At 39.8% G+C, this 27,956-nt stretch overlaps 1 protein-coding gene across 1 annotated transcript in view; it reads left to right on the top strand.

Annotated features, from left to right (window-relative positions):
• MCF2 (MCF.2 cell line derived transforming sequence) overlaps positions 1-27,956 on the top strand; it is a 70,863-nt gene that overhangs the window by 26,143 nt on the left and 16,764 nt on the right. Inside the window, exons 6-22 of the mRNA XM_040633060.1 lie at positions 374-523; positions 2,701-2,834; positions 3,149-3,263; positions 4,241-4,360; positions 6,521-6,712; positions 7,679-7,870; positions 9,180-9,351; positions 10,758-10,805; positions 14,362-14,399; positions 16,879-16,967; positions 18,119-18,185; positions 18,912-19,027; positions 19,144-19,213; positions 21,005-21,097; positions 25,981-26,073; positions 26,886-27,011; positions 27,686-27,907. Of these exons, the coding sequence (XP_040488994.1) occupies positions 374-523; positions 2,701-2,834; positions 3,149-3,263; positions 4,241-4,360; positions 6,521-6,712; positions 7,679-7,870; positions 9,180-9,351; positions 10,758-10,805; positions 14,362-14,399; positions 16,879-16,967; positions 18,119-18,185; positions 18,912-19,027; positions 19,144-19,213; positions 21,005-21,097; positions 25,981-26,073; positions 26,886-27,011; positions 27,686-27,907 (2,037 nt within the window). The remainder of the gene's footprint in view (positions 1-373; positions 524-2,700; positions 2,835-3,148; positions 3,264-4,240; positions 4,361-6,520; positions 6,713-7,678; positions 7,871-9,179; positions 9,352-10,757; positions 10,806-14,361; positions 14,400-16,878; positions 16,968-18,118; positions 18,186-18,911; positions 19,028-19,143; positions 19,214-21,004; positions 21,098-25,980; positions 26,074-26,885; positions 27,012-27,685; positions 27,908-27,956) is intronic.

The following is a 27,956-nucleotide window of genomic DNA, read 5'->3' as shown; positions in this document are numbered from 1 at the left end:
TGGGTCAGTCGAAGGAGCATGCAGCTCTTGATCTCAGGGTCATGAGTTTGAGCCCCACGTTGGCTGTAGAGATTACTGGAAAAAAAGAAACTTAAAAAAAAAAAAAGAAATTGTTTTCAATGGTGTTCAAGAAATAAGTACAGATGTTTAGATAAAAGACATTCAAAAAGACTCTTCACCTCACATTAGTTTAGGAGAGGCTTAGATGCAAATAGAGTTGATTGTCAAGGGCAAGGCCAACTTTCCTTAGCAGAGGAGAGGTCCTCGTATATATGCGTTGTCAGAGCTGAATAAAAGTAAATACAATTACTGATCCAGGTATTGGTGTGCTGGCCGTTTCCATGGAATTAAAAGGATCACTGGCTCTTTGCAGGCTATAGAAAATTTTGCTCTCACAGTGAAGGAAATGGCTCAGATGTTACAGTCCTTTGGAACTGAACTGGCTGAGACAGAACTACCAGATGATATTCCTTCAATAGAAGAAATTCTTGCCGTTCGTGCGGAAAAGTATCACATGTTAAAGGTATGTCTGATAGAGTCAACAAACAAAAGTTACCCATGGTCTTTCTTTTTCTAGAGACTTGTTCAGTGCATGTCCATTTCACACTGATTGGTGGGTAGGGTGAGAACAGGGAAGAATGTCCTGGATGTGTTGAATGTAAGTGTCCCCTTTGCAAATGGTGCCTTCTCTTGAGAAGTTCTTTATTTGTTGATAGAATAGTTATATCAAGTGCCCCGGAAGTAGAAATCCACAGTCATCCTTGTTATCGTGTATTCTTTATCTTACTGAAAGGCCCTCTCATTTGGAAAGCTGGAGAATCAAAAGGCAGACAGGCTAGTTTAATACCCACCACAGGTGCAACGTGAAATGGAGAAGGAGCACTTGAGGAGGAGTCAGGGGGCCTGTGACCTAGGCAAACATTGCTAAACTGATTACAAGCTTTCTTCTCCATAGAGTACTAGTTTTTCTTTTTTTTTTTTTTTTTTAAGCAGACTCCACACCCAATGTGGGGCTTGAACTGATGACCCTGAGACCAAGAGTTGCATGCTTTGCCAACTGAGCCAGCCAGGTGCCCCCAGAGTACTAGTTTTTGATGTTTTGTACNATAGACCTTGAATGGCAGCAAGTTGATTTTGCCCTCCTGCCCCGTTGTCTGGAGTGTTGGCTCGTGAAGGATTCTGAGTCACCATTCGATCACCAAGTACTTTAAGATTCACTTTCCCCAGAAAGCTTAAGAATGATCTGAAGAAAAAAAAAAAGATTGATCTAATGGAGCACCAGGCAGCCCTGTATAATAATTCATGCCCTTCGGGAATGAACCATGAGAGACTATGGACTATGAATAATAAAAAATCATTTAAAAATAAATAAATAAATAAATAAATAAATAAATAAATAAATAAATAAAAGTGAAAAAAAAAAATAATTCATGCCCTTCATAGGGTAGTGGGCTTGCTGGGGGGGCACTCACAGATACAAGCTCTATGGAGAGGTGACATTTTTATTTTATTTATTTATTTATTTTTGAGGTGACATTTTTAAATTAAGAAGAGGAGAGAAACTGAAATTTTGAATCATAATCTAAAAGTGAAACTGTTCAGGGAAAGACAGCTCTGTCCCTCCTGAGCTGTGTGATTGCAGCATTTGCACGTGTGACCTTACTTGCACAGTGAGGTTGACGTTGATGATGCATGCGTACCTCGTAGGGTTGCTGTGAGGATGAAGTGGAGGGTGTGACGTATGTACAACAGTGTTTGGCATAGCTGGTACTTCGCAAATATTCGCTCTTCATGTCTGGGTTCTTATTCATATTGGTGGTGGTGTCTTGGAGCCTGTTCTCAAATACGTGTACACGCGAATTTTTTGCATAACATTTCAGAGGACGCTTGGATCTCCTGAAGGGAGTCGTAGATCACTCTTAGATGCCTGAAGAATCTACCCACCAAGGTTAAGACCTTTTTTTTTTTTTTTTTTTTTAAAGATTTTATTTATTTATTCGACAGAGATAGAGACAGCCAGCGAGAGAGGGAACACAGCAGGGGAGTGGGAGAGGAAGAAGCAGGCTCATAGCGGAGGAGCCTGATGCGGGGCTCGATCCCAGAACGCCGGGATCACGCCCTGAGCCGAAGGCAGACGCTTAACCGCTGTGCCACCCAGGCGCCCCAAAGGTTAAGACCTTTTGAATAGAAAAAAGCATATGCTTCATGACGAATTAATTAATCTAAACATGAAGTAACGTCATACTTACGGCAGGCAGTGATGGGTAACGATTAAGGATTAGTAGGAAAGGCTTCAAACTCTATTTGAATATGCATTAAAAATTATTTTTACTCTATGCTTTCTTGTGTGGTAGACTTCATTAGGCTGGTACTGCTTTACTGGAGCACATTAAAAATATTAGTAGAATAGAATAAATTAGAACTTTCTACCAGTTAGAGAAGGAGACTACAAATGGAGCACAAGGTACTTCTGCCCATAATGATCTGATAAAAATAGTGATTGCAACATCCCTCTCAGCAGGCAGAGGCTTGCTTGCAGATCCTCATGGGTTTTGGTTCTGTGGTACTGACGTACTCAGTAAAGACTCTTCTAGAACTGCTGTTTCTCCTCTGCATGCTGTAGGTGTGTGCTTCCTTCTCTTTAGGTCCTTCAAATTAGGGGACTAGCAGGCTAATTCATCCCATTGTGCCTTTTTATAGAATGATATTACAGCAGTAACCAAAGAGGGAAAAATCCTCCTCACAAGTCTGGAAGTGCCTGGCTCTGAAGACGCTGTCAGTTCAAGGCTTGAACATCGTCACCACATAAATGGTGACTGGCAAACTGTTAACAAGTGAGTACTCTGCTTTGGGTTTAGAGTTACTTATTTTATACTTTTGAAAGGGAATTATACATTTTGCTGCCATCTGTTAAGTGTGAAAATATTCCTGCACCTCTGGGAATCTGAGAACACCTTCCCTAGTTGTCTCACACAGATTAGTTTGCTTGTGAAAGAGGTTCCGTGAACATCGATGGTCTCTTCATGGACCAAGTGTCATGGCCTCTGACTTTGCCTGTAATTCTTAATGTCTAGACCAGGTTTATGTACATGCCTACAAGACGGATCGTTATTGTGAAGGAATTCTGATGACTTTTTTTTTTATTAAGATTGCTGACTCAAGTACATGATATGGAGATAGCTTTTGATGGATTTTGGGAAAAACACCAACTAAAAATGGAGCAATATCTGCAACTATGGAAGTTTGAGCAGGATTTTCAAGAGGTTAGTCAAAACATTCCTTTCTACCTTTTTTTTTTCATTATGTCAGGGTCCTTGCTCCTTGATCATCAGAAATGTAGTCTCACAGGATGCCCATTTATAACCAGAGAGAGATGAAAATGGGGCAAATGTGAGTGAACCCTGCCAAGATGTCTGTCTTTTTAAAAAAAAATTATTTAAATTCAATTTAGTTAATATATAGTGTATTATTAGTTTCAGCGTAGAATTTAATGATTCATCAGTTGCATATAATGCACAGCGCTCATTCCGTCAAGTGCCCACCCTAATGCCCATCCCCCAGTTACCCCATCCCCCCCGCACCTCCCCAAGATGTCTTTCTTGCTTACTAATTTCCTATGAGAAAGCACTTAAATGCTAACATATAAGACAGGACTAAGTTGCCATTCACCCTGATGTTTATTATTGTAATTTATTTTATGTATAAAATGCTTTCAGCCTACTATGGGATAGCTTTCCAAGGAAATAATACTCACTTCTTTCTTGATTTTTTTTTTTAAATACCATATAACTATACTGGCCATATTTTAATACGACATAACAAAAACATTTTTTTCAGATCCAGTAATTTATTTCTATGAAAAACCTGATACATGAAGTGAAATCCTATCTAATTATACATTTTTTTAAAGGTTACAAAAAAGTACCTTCTAGCTGGATGCTTCTGGAAAATACATCACACATGGTCAGGCTCCTTGCAGTCTCTATCATATAGTACTTTACCAGGAGGTCCAAGGAAAACTCACTGCTTTTCTCTCTTGCATGTGGCCAGCCTGTTTTCCACCCAGGAAAACTTGCTTGGTATTTCACTTGTTCAATTCTGGGAATAAAATATTCTCCACATGTGCCCTTTTTCCATGTAGCTGTCTTTTTTAATAGCATTTCCTACAAAACTGGATTAAGGGAAAATGCTTAATACCTTGTATGCTTTTAAGACTTGTTTTTTTTTTCCTTATTTATAGCTTGTGAGTGAAGTTGAACTTATGTTAAACCAACAAGCCGAGTTGGCAGATGTAACAGGGAACATAGGTCAAGTAAAACAAAAAATAAAAAAGTTGGAAAACTTAGATGAAAATTCTCAGGTAAGATCACATCTCAGATGTTCACTATTCTAATAGTTACATTCTGATAGTTTTTGGTAGTATCAACCCTTATAGGCCGCCTTTCATAGCAACGGTCTGTGTAATTGGTTTAATAATACTGGTCTATGTTCTTTTCTGACCAATGTGAGCCAGAGGTGACACTGCAGACGTGTCCTGTAGCTGTAATAGGTGGCCTCTGAGATGATGATGTGAACGGTTTCAGGCCCACCATTAGGAACAAAGGCGTAAATCATTTTGAAGAAGCTAGAAAAATATCTATCAAGAATGCTATTTGAGGGGGCGCCTGGGTGGCTCAGTGGGTTAAGTGTCTGCCTTGGGCTCAGGTCACGATCCCAGGGTCCTGAGATCGAGCCCCGCATCAGGCTTCCTGTTCAGTGGGGAGTCTGCTTCTCCCTCTCTCTCTGCCCCTCTCCCTGCTCATGCTCTCTCTCTCGCTCTCAAATAAATAATAAAATCTTAAAAAAAAAGAATGCCATTTGGTACTTGGAAATGATGGAAGTCTACAAGAGCATAATTCCTTAAATATCCATCCTGTGGATGTACAGTTGAAGCAAACACAGATTCAGACAGATAAATCTGCTTTGTCTTAGTAGCTGTGTGACCTTGGGCAAGTTGATTAAATTTTCTAAGCCTTGCTGTCGTCTTCTATAAATTGGGGATAAAGTGACTTACTTTGTAGAATGATTATGAGGGTTCTTTTAGATTTGTAGGTAAAACAGCACAGTACCTGGGAGAGGTGATTATATAATAAGTAATCAAAAGAGCCAACAATTATCATTTTGCTGGTCTTAAAGGCTTGGACTCATGGCTTTCATAGTTAACACACTAGCTTTGCTCTTCTGTCTTATATGGGAGAGCAAAGCCATTGTTTTTTAAAATGCATTCCTAGCAAACAAATAGATTTATGGGTATACTGTAAGCATCTAAAAACAGAATTTGAGGGGCAGCAGTTGTGGTGACCAGTTCTACAATTATGCTTGTAGGTTGTTGTGACTGTGGGGCAATTTATAAATCTCTGTGGCATAGTAGAAAGAGAAGAAAAATTGGCGTGGAAATGAGGAAGCTTTGAGGTTTTTGTTTGTTTATTTTTGTTTTTAATTTTTTTTTAGTTTTGTGATAAAAAATACCCCCACATAACATGAAATTTATACTATCATAACGATTTTTTAAATTTTTTTTTTTTTGAGAAAGAGAGAGTGAGCATGAGCAGGGTGGGGAGGGGCAGAGGGAAAGAGAGAGAGAATCTCAAGCAGGCTCCATGCTCAGCTCAGAGCCTGACGCGGGGCTGGATCTCAGGACTCCGAGATCATGACCTGAGCCAAAATCAGGAGTCGGGCGCTTCACCAACTGAACCGGCCAGATGCCCCCCATCTTAACCATTTTTAAGTATATAGTACAGTAGTCTTAACTATAGTCACATTGTGGTGCAGCAGATTGCCAGAATTTTTTATTTTGCAAATCTGAAACTATACCCATTTAAAAAATAACTCCCTGTTTTAACCCTGGGTTTCCTGCCAGCTAAGTAGGCCAGTCACTTCATCGTTATGGGCTTCAGTTTTTCTTGTTTTACTTTGACAGATATTTCCTGACCCCCTACTGTTTCAGTCACTATGTCAGGAGCAAGTGGGGGACCGGGGCGGGGGGAAGTGGAGGGGGGATGCCAGTAGTCGATAGAGTGGGGGCAAGGTCACGAAGATCGCTTTTGACTTGGAGACCCTGTGGTGTTCACTTCGGGTATGTAAAGTAGTCAGGGAGATGACGACTACCGAGATTTCCAAGGCTGAGATGGTATGAAACCCGTTAGCTTTCATTTGGCCCCCGCGCACCTCATTGGATATATGCGGTTCTGTTCTAAATCTGTACATACCGGGAGAAGCAAGCCTCATCCACACTCCGAGCAGGCTGGTTAATTTTCTGTTTCTGGTACCAGCAATACGTGGGTTTCTGATGGCGTCACTGCTGTCAGCTAATTACTGTAACCGTGAGCTTTCTTAGAGCCTGCAGAAGTGTGACATCAAATCATATTTTTGGCACTCTCTCTGCCTTGCTAAACCAGTCTGCTTCTCAATTACTTTCTTGTTTCTTCTCTATTTGAACAGATATCATACCGTTCTTATTTTACTCCTTTCTTAACATTAGGATCTGTTAGCAAAGGCCCGGTTTGTGATATTACACGGACACAGACTTGCCGCAAATCACCATTATGCACTTGATTTGATCTGCCAGAGGTGCAATGAACTACGTTACCTTTCTGATATTTTGGTTAATGAGATCAAAGCCAAAAGGATACAGCTCAGCAGGATCTTCAAAATGCATAAACTCCTGCAGCAGGTAGTGTCATGAGGCCTGATATGTTTCTGAGCGAGAAGATAATTTTTTGTCTTCTAGGGTATAGGGTAAAGGTCTGTCTGGGAGAGCTTTGGAATTAAATTTGGAAGATGTTGAAGGATTGACTTTGATGATGTTTATTTAATCCACGTACCTTTGCCGTATTCGTGGCAAGTCTAGTATTGTAAGAATTTTGGCTTCTGTTCTGAATATTGAGATCACGGTTGTGATGGCTTCCTTTCTATTTTGGGTGCATCTCTGAATCCTCTCCTCCAGTGATAGTTTGCAGTCAGCACACTTTCCGAAGCCCTAGAGGCATTTTGCTAAAGCCGGAAACTCCTTCCACACTTCATAGTTACCGCAATAAGAAATTAAACAGTGACGGGAAGATATTCCTCCATGGCTTGGAGGTCTGACCCCTTTCAGAATTAGGCAGTGAACAGAAGAGCTGGCCTCGGAAGTGGAATGTACAATGAGGATATCATTTACAGGTGTCATATCTGAACGTGAACATTTTAATCTGTACATCTCCTTCTTTGGCAAGGAAACTTTTATCCTTGTCCTTGGCAATCACTACACATTTATATTACATTTTATGTTTTCCGAGGCGTTTCATACATCACTTATTGATCTGGGGAACGTAGCATGCAGCTCGAGTGTTAGTGTGGAGAGAATGGTCAGCCTCTTCACTGCAGAATGAATTCCTTGTTATGAAATAAGTACAGTGCTTCCCAGCCTGGCTTCGGGCCCAGAGCTACTGAATTGCAATTTCTGGGGGTAGAGCCCAGATATCTTTATTTTTCACAGCTCTGAGAACAACTCTGATTCACAGAAGCCAGGGCTGGTAAACACTCCTAAAGGACAAACATATTTCTATTTATTCATTCATGGTTTTGTGTGTGTGTGTGTATCTGTGTGTGTATCTGTGTGTGTGTGTGCGTGCGTGCGTGTGTGTGATTTGCTCATCAGGCTCGTCAGTGCTGTGATGAAGGAGAATGCCTTCTAGCTAATCAGGAAATAGATAAGTTTCAGTCTAAAGAAGACGCTCAGAAAGCCCTCCGAGACATTGAAAATTTTCTTGAGATGGCTTTGCCCTTTATAAATTATGATCCTGATACCCTACAGTATGAATTTGATGTAATTTTATCTCCTGAACTCAAGGTAAGAGGCTGGTTTTTTGTTTTTTGTTTTTTTTTTTCAAATGAACAAATTTTTTAAAACTGTAATTCCAGTAGTGTTGGCAAGGGATTTACTACTTCACAGTTAACTTTATGTCAAATTGCAGTTACACGCTTCTCTTAAGGATGAGGCGTGGTATTAGTACCACCATTAAGCATCAGAGAATCCAAAGGCTTGAAGCGCCAGGCTGGCTTAGTTGGTAGAACATGTGACTCTTGATCTCGTGGTCACCAGTTTGAGCCCCACGTTGGGTGTAGAGATTTCTTAAAAAAACACTAAATTAGTAAATAATAGACTTTTAAAAAAAGCATCCCAAGGCTTTATGCTTGCTATATAATGGAGAATAAATCCTCTTTGAGCTGTGATGCCATTATTTTTCAACTCTTTTCACATACTAGGAGTTTTCGCACGCATTGTTTTGCGAATGCTTAGAGGAGGGGCTAAAGCTATCCTAGGAGAATACTGGGCCCATGTCAGGAGCATTCTACTCCAAATGTCTTGTCTTCCTGCTGCACTTACTACCAACAGGTGCTGTGTGGCCACAGATCTGGCTTTCCTACGGAGATTGAGAATGAAAAGATAAAGGGGCTTGTTGGGGGAGGGGTATGAGCAGACATTGGTATTAACAAGGAAGAGACCTATGGGTTACCGCAGTAACACCCTGTTGGACATGTCATGAAGCACTCTCACTACATTGTAGTGAAGAGATTTTGTGATGCTGTTTGTTGCCAAAATGTGTAGTTGACTCTTCAGTTTGGAACAGTATCTAAAACCGTGCTTAGCTGCAGATCTTAAGGGATACCCCAGAAAATCAGAAACGTGGCCACAACAATAACCAAGTGATTTCTCTGGAAGCAACCAAGCTAATCTCTAACTGCCTCAAATCATCTAGGAGGAGCTTTTTATACCCCAGAGAACTGTAGAATGTCCTGCAGGCTAACACGTAACACACTGCTCTGACTAGTGCTTAACTGGTGGCTTTCTTGTGCTAAACACGCCTCCTTTTCCAGCCCTTATTCCTTCCAGCCAGGACGGGTAACGCACTTTAGACGGTGACCTATGTCATGACTGCTCGATCAATTTCTTCAAGTTGTTTTGGTTGAGATCTTCTGGTTTTATGACCATGTGAAGATAGTGCGTTCAACTGTTTTCTGTTGCTTTCCCAGTTTTTTCTAGTTATATTTTGAGCTCTAAATTAAATTTTTCAACCATCTGGGTCTGAGAAATGTCATAAGATTTGTAATGACCCCAATTCAGAAAGTATTTCACAGAAGTCTCGTACAACCCGCAGGTTCAAATGCAGACTGTACAACTCAAGCTTGAACACATCCGAAGCGTATTTGAGAACCAACAAGCTGGTTTCAGGAACGTGACGGATAAGCACGTGAAGCCGGTCCAGTTTGTGGTACCTGCTTCTGACAATTTGATGAGATCTAGAACACCATTGTTTTCACCTAAACATGGTAAGGTATCTTATGTTCACTCTTTTTTGTCCTGCTATTGTCTGTCACTCTTGGTGTAAATACTGAATGCATTCTTCAGTCCTGATAAATCGAAATTTTATTTAAGCACCTTTGGTCACGTTTACACTCTTGCACAAGGCAGAAGTCATGGTCGAGATTATCGTACAACAGAAAAGCATAGTAGTAACATAGTGTTGTACAGAATGAGGACAATCGGGACTGAATGGTCCAACCTTCATGAACATTTTACGAGCGTCAAACCCACCGCTTTCTTCCACAAGTGGAGGAAAGCATACGAATCTGGTACACATGGGCACACGTGTGCATACACACACACATATTTACTACTTACGTGGATAGATTATTACTTGGTTCTTCTTAGCTTCTAGTAGGTAAATGCCTTAGGCAATAGAATGGATTGCCTTTTCTAAGTGCTGGTAAACAGAGTAATTTTGCTAGTAATTAACTGTTAGAGTCTGTTTTCTTGTTTTAATCTTTGTAGACTAGTTTTAACCATGTGATAGCCATTTCCTTTCTACATTCTGTAGGGTCAAATAACTATCCTGACTGTGGTGCAAACTAATCTGGAAGTAAGATGATTCCATTGCCCGAAGTTTCCCTTGAGCTGCCTCTGGGGCCGGGGCCTCTTAGGGGAGAGTAATTTGGCCTTTGGGGCCCCAAGTTAGTTGAACAGGTGAACAGGGGATGAACTTTGGTCTGTCTGATCTGAAGGATCAGAGACCTCACTAATGTATGGGAAGTGCTTTGAAATTGGGAGAAAGCTTGAACCAAGCATAAGGAGCATGAAAACCTCGGTCAGTCCCTGCATGGATCATATGAAAACGAAGTGATGAAAGCATGTCACTGAGCTCGATGCTAAAAGCTATGTAGTTATTAGTTATTAAATATAAAAATATGCTCACAAATGAAACTATGAACAGTGCCGTAAGTGAAGAACGTTGACTAAGAAGATACAGGGCAAAAGAATAGAACAACCCAAAAAACCAATAAGGGGCTACAAACTAACAGCTATGGGAATAAAAATAGGATAGGTTTATATTCCTTAGCAGAAGACAGACCTCAGGTAGATGTCTGGCTCTGTTTATCGGCTGTGTGACCTGGGGCAGTTCACTTAACTTCTTTTAGTCTAGTTTCCTTGTTTGTAAAATAGGAACAGTATTGCCTCCTGACTTGAAAGGGTTGTTGTGAAGACAGAAAACCCTTCTAGCATATAAACAGTACTGAATAAACTAGACCATCCGTCTGACGTCTGACGAAGGTTTCTTGCTCTGTAGTCCTCTGAAAGCTCAGTTCCGCTGAAGGCGTTTGTCACTGAAAGTACATTTTGTTTTATTTTTTTTCCTTCCAATATTCTTATTTAATGGCATTACACTTTTTTTCTGCAGTGGGAGTTGGATACTCTTTCTTTCAAGCATGTAAACTTTTTTCCAAAGGTACTCATCTTTATTACTTTTCTTCGGTACATTTTCTGAGTTTGCGTACATGTGAAAAACCAGTTTGACATCTAAAACCAGCAACAATTCATTCTTGAATTTTGCCCACAATTAACTTTTTCCCTTTTTTTCATAATAATCATCCATATTCTCTCCGCATTAAACTTACCTTGAAAAATGACCATCTGAAAAGTAGCTTATGCTTCTAAACTCAGTCTCATCAAATGCCCACTCATAAAAAGAAACCAAGAAAAACAATTGGCAATGTTAAAATAAATCAAGCTTTCTTTCATTTTAGAGACTCTCGTGTCATCCACAATATGACTATTTGTTAGGAGTAGTTTGAATTTTCCTCAATTTAAGACTGCCTAATGTATTTATGTGGAAGAAGGCAGTTGACTGAATAAATGATATGGATGGATAAATGATTTTACCCATTATTTATTGTGGTTTCTAAATTAAATCAAAGCATCATTTATGCTACCGACATTGTTTATTTTTACCTCATTGCTCTGTGAGTAGTGGGGATTATAACAATCAGGTCTAAATAATTCTTTAAGACTTTTAATTGCTAAGCCAAGTATATAAGATTTGGTCAAATCAAATTTTGTTAATATTTTATACAATAAGTCAAACTGGTTTTGTTTGTTTTTGTTTATTTTTATTAATTTGCATCAAACAATTCTGTACCTAGCACAGTGCCTGGCAACTAGCAGGATGCAATAAATATTTGTTGAATTAATTTTTTTAAAAGATTTTATTATTTGAGAGAGAGAGGGAGAGAGTGGGAGTGGGGGGAGCGGCCGAGGGAGAGAATCTCCAGCAGACTCCCCGCTGAGCACAGAGCCCCACGTGGGGCTCGATCTCACGATCCTGAGATCATGACCTGAGCCAAATCAAGAGTCGGTCGCTTAACCCCTGAATTAATACTTAATACAGAGGGAAGTTAGCAAAGAACATTGTGAGGGGTAAACTGTGGTTTGAGCTCCTCACTCTGTAGCTCTAGTCCGCATCTTTCTCAGAAGCTTCAGACCTGCATTTACAGTCTGCTTCCTTGAATTTCCTATAGGCCACTCAGACTCCGCGTACCCCAGCCTGATAGCCTCTCCTGCAGACCTTCCCCTCTTCCTCTGTTCCTCATCTCAGCGAATAGTACTGTGATTCCGGCGGTCGCCCCACCCTGGGTCACTGGCTTCCCCTTTGCACTCATGCCCCACCTTTAATCAGTCACAAAATCCACTTCTTTCCATCCCCACTGCTGTTGCTCACTGCCACTTCCTTAATGCAAGCTAAAGTCGTCTGTTGCCTTGACAACCACAGCAGTCTCCCTGTCTCCCCACTTTCCCTTTCACATGCCTCTACTTGTCTTGCCTGTTGGACTTTACAGTACTGTTCTCTCTCTGAGACACTGCTTGCTTCCCTCTCCCTTTCCCCTTTGCTGGCTTCTTTTCCTCCAGCAGATTTCCTGTCCCTAGTCCACTTCCTTCACATAGGCTTTTCTTTCCTGCCTCTCCTCCTCGGCGCCCAGTTTGGTTGAGCGTCCATGCTGTGTGGTCACATGCGCAGCCGTGTGTCTTTACTGCTTTTGTGTAATTGCCTGTTTTCCGTCTCTCTTGTTAGACTGTAAACTCCGTAAGGACAGGGACTGTGTGCAGTTCACGTTCGTATCCCCAGCCCTAAACATGGAGCTTAGCATGTAGTACAGGTGCACCATAATTTCATGTATCTATTCACATTTTGCAAGAATGAATTTCTCTACCTCGCTTTTCAGAAAAAGCTGCATTCCTCATGAACTGTGTATATATTCCTTTTTCATCTCTTAATGTAGTTGCAAAGAATTAATTATTAGGACAGCCAATTAGTAAGGCTCCCTCAGTTACCTTTATAAATAAGTTTGGATCTCTGTGTATCAGGTGTCTTTAAAGTGGTGAACATCAGTGTTCATTGAGAAATTGATTTTATGTGGTAAGTGCCACTAAGTCTAACATATATTTATATATATGATGCTATAAACATAAAGCTTGTATATAAACTTTTTTTATTTGTGTATAGTTGACACACATTACTTTACTTTCCACTGTACAGCATAGAGATTCAATATCTCTATACGTTATGCTATGTTCTGTACATAAAATATACATATATGTGTGTGTGTGTGTGTGTGTGTGTGTGTATTTTAAGTAGGCCCACACCCGACGTGGGGCTTGAACTCATAACCCTGAGATCAAGACTTACATGTGCTCCTGACTAAGCCAGCCAGGTGCCCCTATAAAATGTATTTTTATTTTTACTTCTTTAAAAAAGTTTATTTATTTCAAGTAATCTCTACATCTAGCATGGGGCTTGAACTCATGACCTCGAGATCAAGAGTCGCACACTCTTCCGATGAGCCAGCCAGGGGCCCCTAAAATGTATTTTTAAATAATGAAAGTGAAATATAAAATTTAGAGAACCTAACAGCATGGCCTTTCCCTGAGTGTGCCTTGCAGTGCTTCCTGCCAAGGAGGAAAGGGCAAAAAGTATATTTCTTCCATAGAGAGAAGAGCCCCCCCTGCAGCCTGTGTGGGTGGCAGCCTTTTTTAGCCGCACTGAAAATAAGGAAATCGAATGACCTAGTCTTGCGTTGGACCATGCCCTGGGGTTTGTAGGAACATTTGGACTCCTTGCTTAATAATATATGGGCTCACCTGTTGTAAACACAACAGAAAGATGAAACAAAGAAGGGGAGGGACGCCTGGCTGACTCAGTTGGAAGAGCATGCAACTCTTGATCTCAGGTCATGAGTTCGAGCCCCCCATTGGGTGTAGAGACTGCTAAAAACAAATAAACTTTAAAAAATACAGATAGCTTCACTTTCAACATATTTTAAGAAAAGAAGAGATTAAACAGGAAGAACAGAAAGATCAAAGCTTGGAATTTTGACGAAATTTATTTTGTTTTAGCATTTTAATATGCTTCAGAGTTGTTTTATGTAGTTGTTAGGAGTATGTATTCTGACAGTAGACTATGCAGATTTGAACACTACCTCTGCTTCTTGGACAAGATACTAACCTTACTTACTTATCTATGAAATGGGGATAGAAATAGTACATATCCGTTAGGGTTGATTTGAGGATTAAAAAACAAAATGGGTGTGTAGGGCTTAGAACTGCCTGGCATGTAGTTATTAGTTAAATTCAGATGTTTCTCCAAACTCTTTTGGATACAGTTAGTCAGTGAGCTACAATCTGATGAAATGCTTATGTGTCAAAATGAACAGTAAATCTGCAAATAATTACGAATGCTAGCACTTACCTTCATGCTCGCTCGGCAATCAAGTGGTTGTTGGATGAGTCAGAGAATGTGTGAAGATGTAGCGAAGTGATCCTTGATAAGAAGTTAAAATCGTATAGATGAATCTAACCAGTCAACTGTTTTGTATAGTGTGATTTATGAATACTAATATAAATATGTTAGAATATTCATAGCTCTCTATTTAATAAACATGCATGCAGTTTAATTGAAAGTGTTGATTTTAATTCTGGTTTGAAATTCCTCTTTCATATTTTTCTACCAGGAAAGAAGACTTGGAGACAAAATCAGAGCAACTTAAAAGTAAATACCATTAATTAATTCAAAATTGGCTTTATTGCTGTAGTTGCAGAATTGGTATGGAGGCTTAAACCATATTTTTAATCCACTAAACCAATTTTGTATGTTTGAAAGCCTATTTAATCTAAAAGAAGGTGCTCCTGCATTGTGTCTAATTGCAGTCCTGGCATATTCCCAGGTGTATGAGCAGTTTCTCAAGTCTTGGCTCAAGTTCAGGATTAATTTCTGTAAAACACCTATCAGACCCAGCTTCTCTTTCCCCCACCCCACCTCAATAAACTTAAATAAGTATTGCACGTTTCTACAAAAGGAGATTCCTTTCATAACTGATTACATTCCTGTAAGTATGAAACGTGGACAAAGGACAGGTGCTAATGGCCCATACTCTGGGCTCAAAGAAGGCGTCTGTTCATTTCTTGATCGATACAAGGCTCCTTCTCAGTTGTCCATGATATTCTGGTATCTGCACAGAGCAGCCTCATCGTAACGGTAGGGCCCTGCATTTTCCTCGTGTCTTCTTGATGGTAAATAAGGACAAGAACATGTATCTCCCAAGAGGCAGTGTAGCAGTGATAGAGACTACCTGGCTTTTAATGCCAAATCCATCAGTTACTGGCTACATAACCTAGGGTAAGATCTCTGGAGCTCCATTTCCTTATCTATAAACTGGGGATAATAACGCAACACCCTCATCATAACGTAACATAATACGTAGCATAATATTTCTACACCATTATGAGCTGGCTAATGAATGGCCTGGTTATCATCTTATACAGCCACAGCTTCTGTTTTCAAGAAGAAACAGGCTGAATACCGAATCCCATAGTCTTGCGGGTCTTTCGGAAGTTCGTTTCCACTCATGACACCCTAACGTTTGTCCATGTGGAGTTACTCATTTGCATATCCCAGGGGCAAAATAGGAGGCTGTGGCTCTGTACATTTTTTGGGTGAGATTTCCAGCTGGTGAACCGAGTTCCAAACTGCTCACGTTCTTCCAGTTCAAGTCCATCTGCATAACCCTTAGGCATTTAAAAGTATAAATTTGTGTTTCGAAACTTTCCAAACTTGTCTTTCAGAAACCTGTTAGGAGTAAAGGATGCATAACTTTCTGATGCGTGAAGAAGCACGCAGCAGTCTCAGTCTTAGTTATAGTATTAAAATGATAATAGTTGGCACATTCAGATAGAGCGAATCAAAGCCTAGTCTTAAGGAGGGAGCATAATGGTGGCACACCATGGGCTTGACTCTGTTTCATCACTTATTAGGTATGGGACCCTGGCCGGGTTGCTAAACCTCCCTGAGCCTCAGCTTTCCCATACGTAAAATGAGGATAAGTGTGCCACAGCTTGCTAAATGGCTGGGAAGATTGGATACAATGATTTGTGATAAGTACCTACAACGGTGCCTGCACAATATATAGGAAATAGTCAATGAATGTTTATTCCTTTCCACAGGTGTTTGTAATGTTTTGTGGAAATGCTTTTTAGCTGACAGATCTCATACTTCTTTTGGGGTTCTACTTGTTACAGAGTAATGCAACATTTGCTTGGAGTTCAGGCGTTTTGTAGGCTCAGAAGTCCACATACAGCCAGGATCCCTGGAAGATACTTCTGAGGCTTCTGAAGAACAAATCACCACCACAGATCTCATGTAGTTGACGCAGCAGGCCAGTCCAAGTCCTGTAGAGTCTTCAAAATAAGATAGTGGTTTAGGCTCAGGGAAGTCACTTGTAGCAAAAACTGACATGTGGCAGAGAGCAGAGACAGAGACTGACAGGTTATGGCCATTTTAAGAACAAATAGTTACCCACATGTTATTAGCCCTGGAGTGTATCATCAGATTTTTATCACATCATTCATATTCCTGATGATACCACTGAATCATTAGAAGGCGAGTCAATGACGTTGTGTATCCTTGGTTAAAGAACTCAAGGATTCATGGAATATTTCCTGGAAAGTTTCCATCAAAAATCATTAAGGTTAAAAAGCTGTTTTTTTCTTCAATGAATAAACTTTAGTTATTTGGAAACTCAACTTTTTATAAATTAACCTCACTTCCCAAAAGTGCCAAATGAATGAGACATTATTTAATGTGTAAAATACAATTTTTTTTCTTAGAGTGCGAGTGGGGGCTGGGGGAAGGTGGTGGGAGGCACAGAGGGAGAGGGAGAGAGAATCCCAATTTCACGACCCCGAGATCATGACCTGAGCCGAAATCAAGTGTTAGATGTTTGACCGACTGAGCGACCCAGGTGCCCCATGTGTAAAATAAATTCTAATTAGTATCTTAAATCTGTCCTCTTTGGCAACTCAATTTTTTTTTTTTTACCAGTGTATGTCAAAGTTATTCCTGAAAAAAATAATCCTGGTGTTTTCAAGTTATCTACACAGGACCTAGAGAGAACTTAATTTGAGCTAGATTTTCTCCAAAAAGAACTATACTTACATAGATGCTAATTTAACTTTTATTTTCATCATTTCAGATTGAAGTGGTGCATGATTGTCAGGAGAAGAGAAGTTCTGGTCAATCCTCCAGTTTGGACAACGACAATAGCTTGGATGTTTTACAGAAGTATCTTTTCTTTATTGACATACACTCATATACACATCTACCAGTAGGAATCTCCGATTCAGTGTTGAAGGCAAATGTGGTTGGAGTTTGAAATCACAGAATGGGGTTCTGTTACGTTGATGAAAAGAGCACTAGATGAGGTGTCAGAAGTCCTAGAATTAGGCCTGGCTAACCTATGCTCTGTTTGTGTGACTTGAAAATTAGCTGGAGTTTTCCAGAATCTTCATTTCCTCTTTTGTAGAAGAGCTAAAAGTGAATGAGATGATGTTTCAAAAACTACAAGGGTTATGTAGATATACAATGTTATTTTATAGATGTTTACTTTTATAAAATTATGTTACTATTCTAGACATAAGAATGTTTACCTTTTTTAAAAGATTTTATTTGGGGCACCTGGGTGGCTCAGTCGGTTAAGTGACTGACTCATGATTTTGGCTCAGGTCATGATCTCAGGTTTATGAGATCAAGCCTCGAGTCAGGCTCCATGCTCAGCACGGAGTCTGCTTGAGATTCTGCTTAAGATTCCCTCTGCCCCTTCCCCCACTCACTCACTCTCTCTCTCTCATATAAATAAGTAAAGAAAATCTTTTTAAATAACCAACTCTTACAACTCAATGGTAAGAAGAAAAAAAACCCCACAGATTAAAAAAAAAAAAAGATTTATTTATTTGAGAGAGAGAGTGAGAGTGGTGGTGGGGGGAGCAGAGGGAGAGGGAGGAGGGGAAAAAATCTCAAGCTGACTCCCTGCTGAGCGCAGAGCCCAGGCGGGGCTCGATCCCACAGCCCTGAGATCGTGACCGGAATTGAAACCAAGAGTTGGATGCTTAACTGACTGAGACACCCACGTGCCCAGTAAATTGATTCTTAAGCTTAGCGAGATAGAAATAAAGTGGGTTTTTTTTTTTCATTTAAAAATAAGCGCTGAGCCCCCTTTCCTTTCTTGTAAATGTATTTTAAAGAGTCTTGTGGGTGGTACTTATTCCAGAAACCATACAATTAATTTTGTATTTTGGTGATAAAACCAAAACCATTGGTAGTTCCTACGCATTAACAATTTTTACCTTAGACAATTTATAGTGAGAATGATTGACAGATCATAATGCAATTCTAAAGCAACAAAATAACTGATAAATATTGTTTCTTCACTTTAGCCACGTCTTGAATGAACTGATACAGACAGAGAGGGTGTATGTTCGTGAGCTGTTTACTGTTTTGTTGGTAAGTGACTCAAATGGTATTTTCCCATCTCTGCCCGAATGCTGTCCTGTTACATTCGGTAGGAGGTGTTGAGTCTTGTCTTGCTGTCTCCTTCCTTGGTCGTCATGTGCCAGCAGGAGGTATTTCTCCCACTGAGGCTGCATGTCTGTGAAAAGTGCGTATTCAGTTCTCCCTCAGTAGTGAGAATTGTGGAACCCAGATTTTATTATAGAAGGGATAAGCTGTTTTCTTAAGAAAGCAGACTGTTATAATTATTCCCAGGGTGCTATTTAGAGATGGTGATGTAAAGAACTAAAAGTAGGAGTAAAACAGTCATTCAATACAAATGTCATAATATTAATTTGGTCTGAAAAAGCTAAACACGTATTGCCAGTTTAAGGAGAGGTGAATGACCTGTAATATAATTTTCATGCTTGGTTTCTGTTTTGTTTCCTACACTATAAGCTACCCTGCAGGCCAGACAGTCACTTTATTCTACCCGTTGAGTGGGAAACCATGAGTTCCTTGTCTTGCTTTCAAAAAAAAAAAAGAGAGAGAGAAGAAGAAGAAAGAAAAAAAATTTTTTTAAATGAATAACTTTGGGTACTGGAAGATTTGATTCTTAAAATTACCAACAGCTTTACCCACTCATCCCCTATACATTCTGCTGTATCTGTGCCTTTGGTGGCCCAAACGAATGTGAATATGAATATTTTTTAAATGAATAAATGTATTTATTTTGGGCAGGGCTATCGAGCAGAGATGGATAATCCTGAGATGTTTGATCTTATGCCACCTCTCCTGAGAAATAAAAAGGATATTCTCTTTGGAAATATGGCAGAAATATATGAATTCCATAACAAGTATGTAATAGCTGAATTGAATTTTCTTTTTCATCATATTACTTAAAGGGCTATTGGCCAATTTATTGTATTTCACATAAAATGATATCATTTTTTTTTCTCTGAAATTTTCACAGCATTTTCTTGAGCAGTCTGGAAAATTGCGTTGATGCTCCAGAAAGAGTGGGACCTTGTTTCCTGGAAAGGGTTTGTTAATTATTTAAAATATATAAATATGGGCCACTAAAATAGCAGCTCATTTTATAGGACCAGATTTAGAGACTAAGTCGGTGTTGTGTTTTCTGTCTTTATGTTTTTGGAGGAGACACATCCCCCTGGCAAGTATTTAATGTTAAACCAGGTTTTGCTACAGAAGTTGATGCAGTGAAGTACCCGGAGCGTGCAGGTGCCATTGTCTTCCGTGGTCTCAACTGCTTCAATGGCTCGGCTTGTGACCACTGACCTCTGGAGTCCAGGGACCATCCTGGCTAGGAAGATGTGAGACTTGGAATCACCTTTGCATAACCATTCTTGGTTTGGTTGATTTTTAGCCTCAGAGATGCCTTGGCATTCCCCTCGAATACATGCAAAGTCTTAGACTCAAACGTAGTCTGGCTTTTAGACACCAGGATATCTGTCACAGGAACTTTGCGAAACAGAGGGCTGTCTGTTCTTTTTATTCTACGAGATCATTCAGGGAGGCTCATTTCTCCATGTCTCAAGAGAATGCTAAGCACAATTGACTTCCAGGCTTTGTAATCATACCTCTCCTCCATTAGAATTTTTTCTTAGGATATTGTCTGCTTATCTACCCCCTCCTCTTCCTGAAAAATCAGTTCCATCTTGATTTAAGAGTCAATTTGGTAGTGGTGACCATTGAAAGCTTCCGTATAGATGTCTTATCCCAGGGAGTGTTAATGGACTCAGAATATGATAAGGTTAAGAAAAACCTATTTGTTATTACGTTTCTCAATATATTCTCACTTTAAACACATTTGAATGATAGTCAGATTCTTCCCTGACTTCCCTAAGCAACACCAGTCTCTTTCCTTTGGACTTGTGTAGTACTTAATGTCTGTACTACTCATTGGGGATTTTATGTTTGCTATGCATTTTTACACGTATTTGTGAATTCTGTCTCCAACTAAATGAAAAACTCTTTGAGTCAAGGTCCATATCTTATATATCTTTGTATCTCTCATAAGGTGAACAGAGTTTTTGGCAACCAGCATTGGTTTAATAAATGCCTGTTGATAATGTTCATTCATTCAGTACCCATCTACTGAACCCTTACTATACACCAGGCACTGTGCTAGGCAATGTGGATAGCAAGACCAAAACTATTCCCATAGAAAAAGAGGGAAAAATAATTGTATTCAGTGTGAGTTGTGCTATATCAAGGATATACAAAGGATCCTGTAGGAGCCAAGAAGAGAGGCATCTTACGTAGATTGGAGTATAAATGATGGCTTTCCAGAAGAGATGACTCATGAGAAGGATGTCGAAGAGTGAGTAGGAGGGAGCCTATTAGATGAGGGTCAGAGAGAATAGCATGGGCAGATGCCTAGTGGGGTTGTAATACGATGATATCCCAGTGATGAACCAAGGCTGTTGGGAGTTAGCTCCAACTTCGTTCACTAGGGAAGCGAGAGACTAGTAGCATGGAAAGAACATGTTTCTTTGTACCCTATTAGCTCATACTTACGAGAAAAATTCATCTGTTTTTATAGTTCAGTCAGAGAAGGCTTTTCTCTCTCTAATTCTCAGACTTGGTAAGTGAAGGTTATGAAATTACTGGGATAATTATGTGTCCCTCTACTCAGTCTGGTGGGCATGCTCTTCTTGGAATATAAAGAAGGCTAGCTGCCAGTGCAGCAGGCGCTTTGGGCCGCGTTCCCTATAATGCTTGGCCCCACTCATTCTTGTTCAGCCTTTCTTGATAAGAAAAGTACATGTTCACAAATTGATAATATATTTGAATTTTACTTTTTATCACAGAAAGATGATTTTCAGATGTATGCAAAATACTGTCAGAATAAACCCAGATCAGAGGCAATTTGGAAGAAGTACTCAGAATGCGCCTTTTTCCAGGTATAGTAATTATTCAGGTATTGGGTATACTCCTTCTGCAAGATACTGGGATATTTCTGATAAATTCATTTTCTACTTTAAGTTCTATACAATACACACCAAAGAACTATTTGCCCTGCTGCAGAACACGCACAGGCACAAATACATATGCTGCTTCTCAGAGGCAATGACTTTCAGTTCTTTTAGCTTCTTCCTTTGGTATTTACCTCCATGTTTCCAAATAGCATATTTATATTGCTACTTTAGCCCTCTTCACTGCCCCTGCCCCACACCGGATACACATACATACTTCTTTTCCTCCAAAACATCCAATATGGTTGTGAGTTTAGTTATATAGATATACAGTGTTAAACTATTAAGACCATGTACTTCCTATACTCAGATGAATCCTGTGATATCAGATGGTTGATTTTCTATCCCTTTTGTTTTTCTTGCAATTGTCTTTTTTACTCGCTTAATTTTTTATTAATTTTTTATTTTGTAAAGTTTTATTCATTTCTTTATTTTTAAAGACTTATCTATTTATTTGAGAGAGAGAGAGTGAGCACCTGCATGTGCAGGGGGAGGGGCAGAGGGAGCGAAGCAGACTCCCCACTGAGCGTGGACCCGACATGGAGCTCGATCTCACAACCCTGAGATCATGACCTGAGCTGAAATCAAGAGTCCAACACTTAACTGAGGCAGCCAGGCGCCCCTCGCTTAATTTTTTAGGTACTTTCCCATATTCTACCCTAATCTCTCCTGGTTATGAGAATTACATAAATCTCTTTTTAGTACGTTAAACATACTCTCTGTTCTCTGAATTTTATTTTGAATTATTCTCTCCTGGACTTCTCTGATCTGCTCATTGAGACTCACTAGACCTGTTGCACAGCTGTCAACCTGGGATCTTAATGAGTATAACTTTTGGGGTAGGCTCCCCTGTTTGCTAGGTGCCATATCTTTTCCTGGTTTTACTCACTTGTTTTGTAGAACATATTCTCCAGTAGTTTTGCTGAGAAAGTGTTCCTGGTAGGTAAAAGTTTTGAGAGCTTGCATGTGTACAAAAGTCTACCCTAACACTTGATTGCTAGCTTGGCTGGGTATAGAATTCTATGTAAGAAATAATTTTCCTCAGAATTTTGAAGGTATTTGCTACATTGTCTTCTGGCTTCCAGTGTTGCTGTTAAGAAATATGATGCCATTTTGATTTTTGATCCTTTGTGTGTAAGCTATTTTTGTCCTGTCTCTGAAAGCTTAGGGAACATTCTTATCTTCAGGGTTCAGAAATTTCACAGTGCTGTGCCATGACGTTGGCACTATTTTCATCCATTATGTTAGTCTTGTGGTGATCCCTTTGAATTTGGAACCTCTTCTCCAAATTTACCTGGATTTTTTTTTCTTTGATTTTTCTTTGCCCAATTTTTTCTATTTTCTCTTTCTGGAATTTCTGTTGTACAGATGTTTGATATCCCTGACCAGTCCTCTAATTCTCTTATCTTTTCTCTCTCTTTTCTGGCTCTTCGTCTTGCTCTGTTTTCTGGAATTTGTCTTTCAGTCCTTTTATTGGGGGTTTTGTTTCTGCCATTAAGTTTTTAATTTTGAAGAGCCTCTGCCCTTTTTTGTTCTCTCAATGTTCTGTTTTTGTTTCATGAATTCAGTATCTTCACTTATCTATGTGAGGGTAATAATAATAGATTTTCCTTCTAAAGATAGTTTTTTTCTTTCTCGCGTAATTCCTGTTGTCTTTACATTGCTTTTGTGTTTTCTTTTTCTTCATCTTGTTCCTGTCACTCATATTAGATACTTTCCTCAAATGTCTAGTGATACTTGTTTGTCCACTTCAGAGTCAGCCCTAGAAATAAAAAGCTCATTGGAACTATCCTGTGCAATATACATTGATTGACCCTGGTTCTCACTGTTGAGTGATTTGTCTCAAGGTGTTTCCTGGGAGGGATCCCCACACCTGTTCCTTTAGAAATTCTTTCTCAGGCTGGTCAGATTCCCCAGTCTGTTACCTGGTGACTAAGGATCTCTTTGTCAGTGTTCTGGTAGCCAAGTTGGGGGAAAAGGCTGAGAGTCTTTAATTTGGTACGTAAATATCCAAGCAGTCTCTTTGTGTTCAGTATGGTACGCTGTCTTCAGTTGGATCTGGTATTCCGTAGCTCAAAGGGCTTCCCTTCTACTCTTTTCAGATAAACATCCATTCTTCTGCGATCCAGAGGGAGAGGCAGCCACCCAGTCATGCATAGTAACATGGCTTTCTGAGAGCCTTCTGTCCCCTCCTTTTTTAAAAATTTGCCATTTTAAACATTTTATAAAGATTTATTTATTTACTTATATATTGAGAGGGAGAGGGAGCGCGAGTGTGGGAGCAGGGGGAGGTGCCGAGGGAGAGAGAGAATCTCCAGAAGACTCTATACTGAGCACAGAGCCTGATGTGGGGCTTGATCCCATGACCCTGAGATCATGACCTGAATTGAAGTCAACAGTGGGATGCTTAACTGACTGAGCTACCCAGGTGTCCCCTTTCTCTCCCTTTTAAAAACACTTTTATGCCCATTTCATTTTCTTTTGGTAACAGCTTTATTGAGATGTAATGAAAATACCATATAATTCTCCCCTTTCAAACGTGCAATTAAGTAGGTTTACTATATCCCCAATGTTGTGCAACCATTACTGCAGTCAGTTTAAGAACAATTTCATACTGCACAAAAAAACCACCCATACCTTTTCGTAATCACCTTGCAACATTCCTCCAACCCCTATAGCCTTCTGCAATTAGTAAGCTACTTTCTATCTTTCTAGATTTGCCTGTTCTGAACTTTCATATAAATGGAATGAAAATATATGATCTTTTGTGTTTCACTGATTTCACGTAGCATCATTGTTTGCAGTTCATCCACGTTGTAGCGTGTGTATCAGTTGTTCATTCCACTGCATGGGTGTCCGACATTCTATTTACCCATTCATCAGTTGATGGTGATTTGGTTCTTTTCCAACTCTTGTGTACAAGTTTTTTTTGTGGATATGTATTTTCATTTCTCTTGGCCATATAACTGGGTATGAAATTGCTAGGTTGCTTGGTGACTCTTTTTTTTTTTTTTTGGTAACTCTCTTTTTGAAGAACTGTTGGATTGTTTTCCAAAGTTGCTGCACCATTTTACATTCCCACTGGTGGTGTATGAGGGTCCTGATTGCTCCACATTCTCACCAACACTTGTTAGTATCTACTTTTTTATCCTCCCCTGCCCAGTATCTACTTCTTTTTTTTTTTTTAATATTTTATTTTATTTATTTATTTGACAGAGAGAGAGACAGCCAGCGAGAAAGGGAACACAAGCAGGGGGAGTGGGAGAGGAAGAAGCAGACTTCCAGCGGAGGAGCCTGATGTGGGGCTCGATCCCAGAACGCTGGGATCACGCCCTGAGCCGAAGGCAGACGCTTAACGACTGAGCCACCCAGGCGCCCCCCAGTATCTACTTCTTAAACAGACTTTCAATAACCATATTTTTTTTCAAACCCACCTTCATCTCCCTCTTTCAGACGTACTTGATGTCTGTAATTCTGGAGTCTTTGTGGAGGGGAAGGGGAAACTGAGTTAGTTGTTCCTTGGCTTTTCCCTATGCCAGCCAGAGATTCACTCTTCTCTAGTGTGCTTACTTGCTTACCGCTTGTCAGTTTGGCTTTCAGTTTCCGTATTTGATTGATGTTTTTTCCTCTTCCATCTTTGTAACTTTGCGTTTTGTCTTGTAAAAATGACTTTTAAAAATCCTTTTAGTTGGCTGGGGCGCCTGGTTGGCGCAGTCGTTAAGCGTCTGCCTTCAGCTCAGGGCGTGATCCCAGCGTTCTGGGATCGAGCCCCACATCAGGCTCCTCTGCTAGGAGCCTGCTTCTTCCTCTCCCACTCCCCCTGCTTGTGTTCCCTCTCTCACTGGCTGTCCCTCTCTGTCAAATAAATAAATAAATAAAATCTTTAAAAAAAATTAAAAAAAAATCTTTTTAGTTGGGCTTTATGAGTGAGGAGAGCTAAATGCATGTATCATTCCATCATCTTTAACCATAAGTTGCTAACTGAATTGTTTTTAAAGATTTTTTTTAAGTAATCTCTGCACCCAACTTGGGGCTCAAACTCACAATCCTGAGATCAAGAGTCGTATGCTCCACTGACTGAGCCATTAGATTGTAATTTGGTTTTTATCCAGATCCAGAAGCAGGTCCCAGATCTTATACATGTATATCCTCTCCTACTCTTTGCGTTCTGTACTTCTTAAATGCACATTTCATCCTAATCGGCCCCATCTTGCCATCGTTATGGACCCTACAGCGTTCCCAGGACCCAAAGTCATGACCCTTATGTTTACCATGGCGGTGAGCCAGTAATCAGATGAACTGTAGCACCAGTTGATGAGGTCTGTATTTTTCCTGTGATATTAAAAAAAACTCCCTCTCATACCCAATTTGATTTATATTTGGTACAACCTGTTTCTTTTCTGGGCCTTGGCTTGTGGAGCTGAGCCTTTTGTTAATTTTCCTAGATAGATTTTTTCAGTCCTGTTTCGTTAGTCATGTTCCTCTCTGGCCATTCATTGTTTTCTCATCTTTTAAACATTCCACATCAATGCGCATTTTATGTAAAAACTTATAAGTGTTTGAAATTTTAGCATTTTCTACCTCTCAAATCCTTGAAATAATGTTCACAGTAGGGTTTTTTTTTTTTTTTTTTTTTTTTTACTTTTATGGCCTCTTATAATTTCCATATGGTCTATAACAGCGGCTTTCCTGGTAGATTTTCCTCAAGGTGTAAGAAACCTGCATGCATTGGGTCTAATCAGTGAACACTTGGCCGTTTCACAGGTGCATGTCTTAATTTAAATTTCTTGATAATTATATTTTAATGACAGGAATGTCAAAGAAAATTAAAACACAGACTTGGTTTGGATTCCTATTTACTCAAACCCGTGCAACGAATCACTAAATATCAGTTATTGTTAAAGGTAATTACGTGAAGCATTTGTTTCTTTCTTTACTTACTTCTGTGGGTCAGGTGTGGCAAAGCCATTAAAAAGGAAGTGGCTGGCGAGGAAGCACTAGGAGCAGGGAGGCCCGGTGTGTGGGAAGGCTGGAGTTAACAGTATGCTCCCTCGCTTTGCTGGGGCAATTCAAGTGCCCGATGCCTAGATGTAAACGGAGACTGTCTAGAATCTTTTTAGCTATTTAATTATCCACACAAGTTACATTGATGCATATGTGTAACGAATGCAGAACTTTTACGATCGTTAAGAAGAACTAATATTTCTTAGACTTTGTGACTGTATTTCATGTGTGCCTTCTCAGTGAAAACTCCAGATGGCCCACCCCTTGTGTCCTGTGAAAGGGTTACTGAAATGTCCCATTAAGTATAAGCACAATGAGCTTATATTTTATAATTCTATAATACACGTTCACAACGTTCTATGGTCTGTGCAAAATAAAGAAAACAAATTGTTGCATGTAGAGGGCCAAAAAAGTGTAATTATTTATAAATCAGTCTCTAGTGCGTCCTAATAGCTGCTTTTCTGCAGCTCCAAGAGCACTGAGTGCCCTTTACTTGCTACTGTTTACTCACTCTTCCATTTCTTCCCTAATTTTGACATAGTTGTTAAAATAGAGTATTAATGTGACAAATAGCAAATGAAAGATATTACTCAAAAAAATGACATTGTCTTTGAATTCCTCCTTGAAAGCATGTTAGCCAAAAATGTATTCATTTTCTCCAGCTATTCATATCTGCCTGATATTAAGTTTAATTCTTGACTTCTAATTACAGGAGCTACTGAAATATAGCAAAGGCTGCCAAGGGTTTGAACAATTAAAGGAGGCACTTGACACAATGCTGGATTTACTGAAGTCAGTTAATGACTCTATGCATCAGATTGCAATAAACGGCTATATTGTGAGTAAATTTTAACGCTGGTTGCAGTTTTGTGGGTAAGCATGTTAAGATCTCTTTCTTTGTCTCCTGGAACCAAGTGAGAAATAAAAAGGGCAGAAAAATGGAGATCCAAATGTCTGCATTATTATTGACAGTGCTCAATGAAGAACTAGCTTCAGATCAGTAGCCAAATGGATTTGTGATCCTCCCCTTGTCCCTAGAAGTCTACCCCCAACTCCGACCTTGGGATAGCCTGCTTGTAGGAACTGCTGGGGTCTTCTAAGGAGATGTAGTGGCCCAGAATTGCTGCTTGCCCTAGTCCAAGATAAATGTGGAAGAAAAAAAATCGAGTCTTTAGAGTAAGCTCTGCCTGGTGGGGATGCTCGCACTGGTAGATGTCAGTCGCCAATCAGGGTTGAGAAGACGGGGAGAGCTACCCTAGTTGAAAGACGTCTGCATGCAGACAGGAAGCCAGGGAAAAGGCGGTTTCTTCTGTCTCTTGCTCCCGCCGTCATTCTGTACCTGTGTGACACCGGACATGTGTTCATGTAAACAGTTATGATGAATACAATTTTTAAACCCATACAAATTGTGTTTCGGGGTTTTAGTGGCTCAAGCTGAAAAGTATCACGTTGATGGCAGAGCTCTGCATGTAGCTGTGCCTCATACTGATGAGTGTTGATTTTCCTTCGTAGGGAAACTTAAATGAACTGGGCAAGATGATCATGCAGGGCGCGTTCAGTGTTTGGATCGGGCACAGGAAAGGCGCTACAAAAATGAAGGATTTTGCTAGATTCAAACCAATGCAGCGGCATCTCTTCTTATACGAAAAAGCCATCGTTTTTTGTAAGAGGCGTGTTGAAAGTGGAGAAGGCTCTGATAGATACCCGTCATACAGTTTTAAGCACTGTTTGAAAGTAAGACACTTTAAATTGTGTAACATATTTTATATATATATATATATAT

The sequence above is a fragment of the Ursus maritimus genome (assembly GCF_017311325.1).
Source record: "Ursus maritimus isolate PB19 chromosome X unlocalized genomic scaffold, ASM1731132v1 scaffold_X1, whole genome shotgun sequence".
Lineage (NCBI taxonomy): Eukaryota > Metazoa > Chordata > Mammalia > Carnivora > Ursidae > Ursus > Ursus maritimus.
Note: the sequence above shows the minus strand (reverse complement) of the source record. Positions and strands in the feature narration are given on the sequence as shown.